Source organism: Microtus ochrogaster, linkage group LG5, assembly GCF_000317375.1.
Source record: "Microtus ochrogaster isolate Prairie Vole_2 linkage group LG5, MicOch1.0, whole genome shotgun sequence".
In the NCBI taxonomy this organism is placed as follows: Eukaryota; Metazoa; Chordata; class Mammalia; order Rodentia; family Cricetidae; genus Microtus; species Microtus ochrogaster.
The window spans coordinates 7,483,188-7,492,042 of NC_022031.1; the positions used below are offsets into that span (position 1 = coordinate 7,483,188).

Here is an 8,855-nt window from a genome sequence, read left to right on the forward strand (position 1 = left end):
TTTGGACTGGAGAGGGAGGGGGAGAGGAGTGGGGGAGGGGAAGAAGGGTGGGAGGAGGAGGAAGGAAATGGGAGGCTGGGAGGAGGCTGAAACTTTTTTTCTCCTTTTCTCAATAAAAAAAAATGTTGGCATAAAAAAAAATTTCATGATCTTTAAACTGATTCCCATGCAATTTACACTCATGTGTTCAAGTGGAATTTTTATGAAAACTATATTTCCTCTTTATTGCAGAAAAGGCTGCAATAACAATATACCAACCCCTATTCAGAAAATATAATAAATAGTAATTGTTATTTACTTAATAATTGGTATTTTATGTATTTATATATATATATATATATATGTATATACTGAAATCTGATATATTTCATTTTCATCCCCTATTTCTGGGTGTTTCACCAACAATTTTTAGACTGTGCAATTTGTTATTTTTCTAAGGAAAGAAATATCTCAGAAATCTAGGTCTGTTACAACCAAAATTGTTGCCACCTGAGACATAAAAGTGTTAAAAAGTCGAGGAGAAAGGTTCAGGCTTCTTCTCAGGTATCAATCATTTAGGAAAAACATTTCACATTTCTTACTGTAAAGTTTCTGTTCCTGCTTGTTAGTAATTTTTTTCTTTTGATCGTTTCTCTGTATATGACATATAATATTAAAGTCTGTAGTGCAGATATACACTTTTTTAAATTTATTAAGTATAAGAGAATGATAATCCTACTTTCAACCTTGATCCAAAATACATGGAGATATACATCTGCAAATATATGTATCATAGTAAAGGTACACTTCAGAATTTCAGATCTCCGAGAAACAGAGGCTCATGTCTTTGATATCTGATATGCATCAAAACCCCAGCAGAGACAAAGAGCATTTATTCAAGAATCTAGCTGGGACATGTTGTTCATTGTTTCACTGTTATTTGCACCTGTTATGCAAAGCATCAGTCTTAAAGTTCTTTCCATAGCAGATGCACAAATGCCCACTTTCTAAACCAAAGACCTCAAAAACCTCACTACACTTCAGCTTCAGGAATCATCCCAAGATCAAAGATTTGAACCTATCCCTGCGTGAAATCAGAATTCTGGAGAACTGGCATGTTACACACTTGAGATAAAGCAGGTAACACACACTTTACAACCTACACATCCCAATTTTGAAGTACATCACAGGATATCATGTCCTTGGCCTTCAGTGAATCACACTATAAACTCATCCCACGTTTACAGTAAGAATATTACTCAAATTATTCATGATGTCACCTAGTCCCTTTCTCATGAAGCACTTAGGAAATGTATTAAGACCTTTGGACTAAGTACTCTTTTTCAGAGACCATGTAGTTTTTACTTTATAGACACTATGAGCTATACATTTCTATAGCCATTGGCCCCACACTACTACAAATTTCAAAACACAGTGTGTAGCTCATAACTGCTCACACATCCCCTATGGACAAACCTCTTTCTAACTTTCAACTTATCTTTAAATTCTTATTTTTCCATTCTCTATCTTTTCATTCAAAAATGTTAATCTCTCTGTCTCTCTATGTGTGCATGTGTGCATGCGCGCACGTGTACGTGTGTGTGTGTGTGTGTGTGTGTGTGTGTGTGTATAAAGTCCTTTCAGGATAGCACTAAATATGAAAATATGGGAAATTACAATAGCAATATTTACAAGGTCTATCTACAGTTCATACTAAACTTGATTTAAACATGCAAGAAAAAAAACCCAAAAAGGCTAAATAAACCCAGTAAAACTGAACAAGAAGTAAATGAAAAACTGTAAGAAAACAGTGTTTCTGCTTCAATTGTTTCTTGTCCATTTGAAAGCTATACTGAGCTCTACAACAAAGCAAAATCTAGAGCACACACAGCATATTACCTATTTTTTGTATAGAATTTGACGGCATATATTAATCTGCACTCTAATTATGAGATGAACAAGCTAAACATACCTGGCTACAAAACTGTCAGTATAAGTTTTTCTTTTGTTGGTAAGCACACCTGCCACAGAATTTCTTGCCAGGCTAGGGGGTGTAGTATTTCGAGATTTGATGTTAGCTCTGGAAGAGAGAAAGTGAAGATATGCTGAAAAAGTATTAAAATTAATGCTTCTTGATTTTTTTTCTATCAGTAGAAAAGCAGGCTGCAGAGAAGTACGAAAGAATAAATCCAAGTAGTATCTTTAATCTGAAAACAAGTAGTATTAGCCAATATTAACGATACGATACACTGGGTAATATTATCTTCATAAAATACAACACAGATAACATACTACTTTATGTATTTCACTTTAAAACTATAGTTTAAAAGCCTCATTTATAATTGCTCACAACATGGACATTGTTTACAGACAACTCCTAAGCAAACATTAAACAAGTATTATTGCTAGCCTAGAAATATAGGATATAGTTAAAATAAGAAAAGTTGCTAGCTACTTTAAATGATAATATTCATTTTTATGAATGTTCTTAGAGTGATTAAAAATAAAGATTTAATTTCACCAACTGCACAGATGGAAACATCTATACAAGATGTTTTCATTTTCAAACTTTTGACATCTGAATTATTATATACTATTAACAGGAGAGGCTATGTGGAGTTTACATAATTTTAGGTTAAAACTCCACTGTTACCAAACAACTTTTTTAATGATAGTAATGATAATGATAACTTGACCTTCCTTATTGGTAAATTTATCATTTAACATTACAGAAAAGTTTTAATATATAAATTCATATAAAAATCCAGCATGTTGAATTTATTACTACTATTGATACTGCCACTGTGTGTTAACTTTTGAAAAAAATTTTAATGATTTATTTTTATTTTGTGCACATGGTGTTTTGCCTGCATGTATGTCTATATAAGGATGTCAGACTCTGGAACTGGAGCTATAGATAGTTGTAAACTACTATGTGGGTACTGGGAATGGAACCCAGGTCCTCTGGAAGAATACTCAGTGCACTTTAACCTGCTAAGCCATCTCTCCAGCCGCACACGTTCCCTTTTAATAGTAAATATTACATACTAAATACATTTCTGTTTCGCATAAGTAAGTTTATTTAATTCTAATAAATAACTTCATGCTATAAATGGCTTAATAGAGGCAAAGGCCCTTGAATAACTTAACCAAAGGGACTCTAGTAGTATACTGCAAAGTCAATATTCAGAGAGTCAATAAGGGATCAGTCCCCTCCTCCTCTCTAAGGACTAAGTTTATTTTGCAAACAAGCAATCTTGTAATATAAATGGGAAAAAAACTTGAAAAATTCTTTAGCAGTTCTTAATTTTTGGCTGATATTCTCCCTACTCTACTTATATATATGGTAAGATGGGAATTTCCCTAATAGACTGAACAACTACTTCCAGAATACATGCATGTATTAACTATTAACTAGTCTCCAAATACTTAGTATACTAAGAATGAAGGTATCATTCCATTCCATGTTGACATTTTGGTTTAGACACTGTACGACATGCCCGGCTTGGAGATGCCATGTTTAGAGACTGTATAAGCTGAAATGTTATTATGTGGGCAGATCAGTATTTAAATTTGGTGAATAATACTGCAGATCGTATATTCGATACACAATGCTTCAGTTCAGAATGATTGTTCTGAGTAGCCACTTCTCCAAGAAGCAAAGAAAGGCTTTGTTGCACTGATGAGATAACCGAACGGTTCCCCTAAGTCTATCTATGAGGCTTATTCTATTCCACTTTCATGAAGTAGAGCTGGAATCGTGCCTTTCTATGTTGATCTCTACATTAAAAAAAATGCCAGAGTGTCATTCAAATGGGAAGAATAAGATTATCAACTTAAATCGTTATGATATTATATGCCTATTGTTTTTCTAATATCTTCTAAGAGAGGAAATCTGATTCTCAAGAGCCGTCCTGACATGACTGAAAAGAACTATCTATGCTGATCAATTCTTAACATGTTGCTCACATACTCAAAACATTTTCTTCCTGGACACAATCTGCTAAGTATTTACCCTAAGTCTATATGTGAACTTAATGTTCTATATATAGTTCAAACATATAAAAGTAGACTAATTATAAAATTACACTTCATTTTTTCCTAAACAATTTCCCCTGATCTCTGTATCAACTCAAAGCTCAGAACACAATGTCTTCTACAAATGATCACTAACTACTTAAAAGCAACCATGCTATGTTAGGATGTTCTCCTGTAACTGTCTCATTGCATGCCTAGCTGGAATCTATCGCTGTATTCATGGTGAGTAGTAAGTGGGATCCACTGTTAACTTCATTAATATTTTAAAATTTTAAACAGATGCGCATTTGTTAACACTAATTTCTTGTTTAAGAATGAGGACTAAAATGAATAGACATTGAAGCCCAGATGTGTGAATCCTGACATCTCATGCCCTGGCATTTCCCGAGTGACTGTGACTGTCAGCCTGCATGGCGAGCAGGCCAGAGACAGGTGTGTATCCAGCACTGTCCTGCCTCCTCATGTGCCATTTGTAAACAACTAAGAGAGGCCTGGGAATCACTTGACTGTTGGCTTTGAATCTTTGTTCCTTTGGCTATAGCTCATCATCTGCTTAACTATGTAACTTGCCCTATATATTTCTTTATAAGGCTACTACTCCTAAAATATTTAACATTCACAGAAATAATTGTTGAAGGTAACTGCTACAACATCTTCTAAAATTAACATTAAGTAGAATAAAAGGCATGATGGTGTTAATTTGAATAGAAAATCAAAAACATTTTATGACTTGTAAAGAAATTTAGCACTAAAATGGCTTAAAATGATTAAGATTACTTTCACACAGGTTAAAAATGACAATAGTCTATAATATAGAGCCTGTAAGAAATATCTGATAAAGACCAACCAACTGCATTATAAATACTTACTTGTAAACGGGTAATAACTCATGTCTTTTGAAGGCACTGTCTGACTTTGTATCACTGTCATACAACCTTTGCACATGTCTTCCAGTTCGAAGAGGAGGGCCTAACTTGTCCATCTTACTATTAAAATATATAAAGGTGTACCCATAAGGAGATTGCTACTGGTTGTTTGCCTCTAAAGAATTATGTAGACATAAGGATTACTTTTCTTCAGATAAAGACACTCTTGTTCACTAGAAATCCACACACTTTGCTTAAACAACTAACTGCCAGGACACAAGCATATGTCCTACACTTCTGATTCATAAAGTGCCCATCATTAGACCGCTGTGCCTTGACCATTTAGGCCACCTTGCCAGCTTCCATGTGCTGTTAGTTCCACATTTATCAAGAAAAAAGGAATAAATTAGGAAGCAATGGAATATGTGAAGCTAGAAGTGAAGTAGGGGCTGTTCACAAATAACAAAATTTTCATTTTCCCTGAAATGGAAAAACCTTTCTTCTATTATTTTACTTTATGATTGCCCTTCTGTTTGAAAGATATAATTGTATATGGAATCCTTATATACTTATCTTATCTTACTTTCCAATAAGGAATAAGTTTATTCCTGGAATATATGTAGTGAAAAGGCAAAACACGATCTATATTTTAAAAGACATGGTCAATCTAAATATCACAGGTAAAACGTGCAATCACACCATTGTGAACCTTTTTAAACCTAATGTGTACAATATCTCCATCTAGCGGACGCTAATGCTAACTGCAGGTTTGTAGGATACTTCATTGTCTATGTGATCAAATCATATACTATCACCACTAAACAACCATTCATGGGAGAGAACAGGAAAATTTGTAAATCAGAAAAATTATCTCAAATTGGTAGTAAGAAACATGCCATATTTAATATTAAAGATAGTCTTGAACTAGGTGTAGAAGTGCAAGCCTTTAATTCTAGTATTTCAGAAGCAGAGGCAGGAGGATAACTGTGAGTTCCGGCCCAGCCTAGTCTTCACTGTAAATTCTAAGCCAGTCAAAACAACAGTGAGATTCTGCCTCACCTATATTCCTTAAAGAGATACCTGCTCTCTCACTAATGTTTTTAACTTATTTCATGCAGTAAGCCCTAAAGACACATAATATTGTCAGACACTGCTAATCTGAGAGAACAGAGTAGAAAACCAAAGAGCTGATATGTGTTCTTAAAGAGATTAGTATCCAGGAAGGATATATTCATCTTTCTAGAACCTAATGGTCTCTCAGGAGCAACATTAAAGTCATTTGATGGTCTCTGTCTATGCAGCAAAGTTGATGGTAAATGCACGTAGTGGTACATACATTTCAAACAACTTTCAGCAGACGTCTTAAACATAATTTCTGCAAATCTTTGAGATTAAAATTTAACCTTAATTTATAGGATTATGAAACAATCCAATTTGAAGTCCAATGACTTCAAATTCTAACTGTCATGTTTGTGTTTTGAATTGGTAAATGTTAAGAATTATCAAAGCAATACTGTCACAGACACTACCTTTAAGAAGACTTGTGAATAAGGACTGAAATCTGTCACAGAGAAAGAGTTACGAAACTTAGATTTGTAGAAAACTTTAGCTTAGCACACTGAAGGTCCTGGATTTAACCCTCTGTACTACATACAAAACACACAAACTTAAGTATATTTTAAATAAAAACAGATTCTTTAATTATGGTAACAAGTATTTAAATCTTGCATATGAATCAACAGAGAAAAAAGAGATACATAGAATTGAATAAAAGCCTAAGGCAGTGATCTAAGGTAACTGTTTCCTGTGGGTTATGCACAGGAGTGCTGAGAATGTTTCCAATGTGAAAACCTAACTGAAAGGAGGGCCCCAGAGATGATTTCTGCATGTCAGCTACAAATTCAACCCACTACATAAAAATTTATATGGTGGCCATAGAAATGATTGTTTTAGATAGACACAAAATTCAAATACTTCTTAGACTAAATATTAGTAAATGTGGTTGGGGCTAAAGTCAAGCCTATGTTCTGCTACAATCTCCTACTGACAAACTAAAATATACAAATGACAATAGTTTATCAGGATCTCATACAGGGTTTTTTGAATTTTTAAAGGATTCATAACTGAATGATCACTTGAGGAAATATTTGGCAATGATCTCAACCTATTCCTGATGAAGCAAATTTCAACTTCAAAAAAGTTCCTTGCTTCCTGCTGATATAAAAGTAAGTCCACTGAGAAATAAACCTCCCTGCTTCTGATGAGTCCTTAGCTGCAGAAAATGGCACCGATCATTGCATAATCAAGAGATGGTCTCAGGAATCATACTGGAAAAATTTACCAAGTCGCATTTGTTATTTTGTGGATCTCTGCAGTTGGGATATTCTGTGACATTCAATGCTCTAGAATGATGTATGTATGTATGTATGTATGTATGTATGTATATGTATATACACATTGATCTAAAGTCTAATCCATCACAGATAATTTCATATACCAATTCCACAATACAGAAATCACCCTAATACAATAGCTGCAATCATTAATCATTTCTAATTCACATAACAAGCTAGGTTTGTTCATGCACCAGAAGAAAGAGGTTTCTGGGTTGGCAAGAAGGATCAGCAAATAAAAATATTTTTTGATAAGCCTGATGACCTGAGTTCAATCCCCAGGATGTACATGGTGGACAAAAAGTAACACCTATTTCCCACTAACACGCATGCCTTTGTATGCACATGCACATACAAAGTGAATAAATGCAAAAAAAAATTATAGGAACACACTATGATCATAAAAACTAGAGGCATTTATTTCTTACTAATTTAACAAAATATTAAAATCAAATTCAATTTTTTATTAAATGATGTTCTCTAGAGCTAGGGAGATGGCTCAGTCAATAAACTGCTTGCTGCACAAGCAAGAGAACATGGGTTCGAATTCCCAAACACCCTATAAAATGCTGAGCATCATTGTGCGCACCTGTACTGAGTGATGATGGGAGAATCCCTCTGGCTCAGGCCAGCATGCTGGCAGAATTCAATGACAGACCCTTGTAGTGGGAAACTGCTTGTTTCCAAGCTTCCTAGACTCTCAAAATAACCATGCAGAAATTTTATTAATTAAATCACTGCTTGGCCCATTAGCTCTAGCTTCTTATTGGCTAACTTTAACATCTGAATCTGTGTTTCACCATGAGGCAGTGACTTACTGGCGAAATTTTAGCATGTCTGTCTCTGTTGGCAGCTCCATGGCTTCTGACTCCACCTTCTTTCTCCCAGCAGTCAGTTTAGTTTTCCCTGCCTAGCTCTACTCTATCATATAACAAGCATAAGACAGTTTTTTTTATTAACCAACAGTAATCGCAGCATACAGAAGGAAATCCCACATCAATCCCTGTTTCAAAAAACGAGATAATAGCAATCAATACTGACCTCAGGCCTACACACAATCATGTACACACATCTGTGTACACACGCCCACCCACACTCACAAACATTCCGTACATGTACTCTGTAGCTACATTTTACACCACCTACTATGGTCAATCTCTAAACACTTCTCCATAGTAACTGAAGGAAATTATTGAAAGAGTAATTTAGCTATTGAAAATGATATGTATGCTGGGCAGTGGTGGTATATGCCTTTAATACCAGTACTCAGGAGGCAAAGGCAGGTAGATCTCTGTGAGTTCAAGGCCAGCCTGGCCTACAGAGTGAGTATGAAGACAACTAGGGCTACACAGAGAAAGCTTGTGTCAAGAAACCAACTGAGAAGACAAAAAGAAATTAGAACTGTTTTGTTTTTTTAACCACCAGAAGATGAAATAAGAAGACAATTTATTGTACTTTGTTAGCTGGTTTTTGTTTTGTTTTTCTATTATGTAGTCTTCATTATTTGCATTCTTCTTGATCAGGTTGGGAATTGAACTCAATGCTTTGCACATGCTAGGCAACTGTCCCACCAATGAGC

The 8,855-nt window shown here is 34.8% G+C and overlaps 1 protein-coding gene across 1 annotated transcript in view; it reads right to left on the reverse strand.

The window, feature by feature from the left end:
- Positions 1-8,855, reverse strand: part of Zc2hc1a (zinc finger C2HC-type containing 1A) — a 38,085-nt gene that overhangs the window by 5,297 nt on the left and 23,933 nt on the right. The window contains exon 8 of the mRNA XM_005361850.3: positions 1,952-2,059. Coding sequence (XP_005361907.1) covers positions 1,952-2,059 — 108 coding nt within the window. The remainder of the gene's footprint in view (positions 1-1,951; positions 2,060-8,855) is intronic.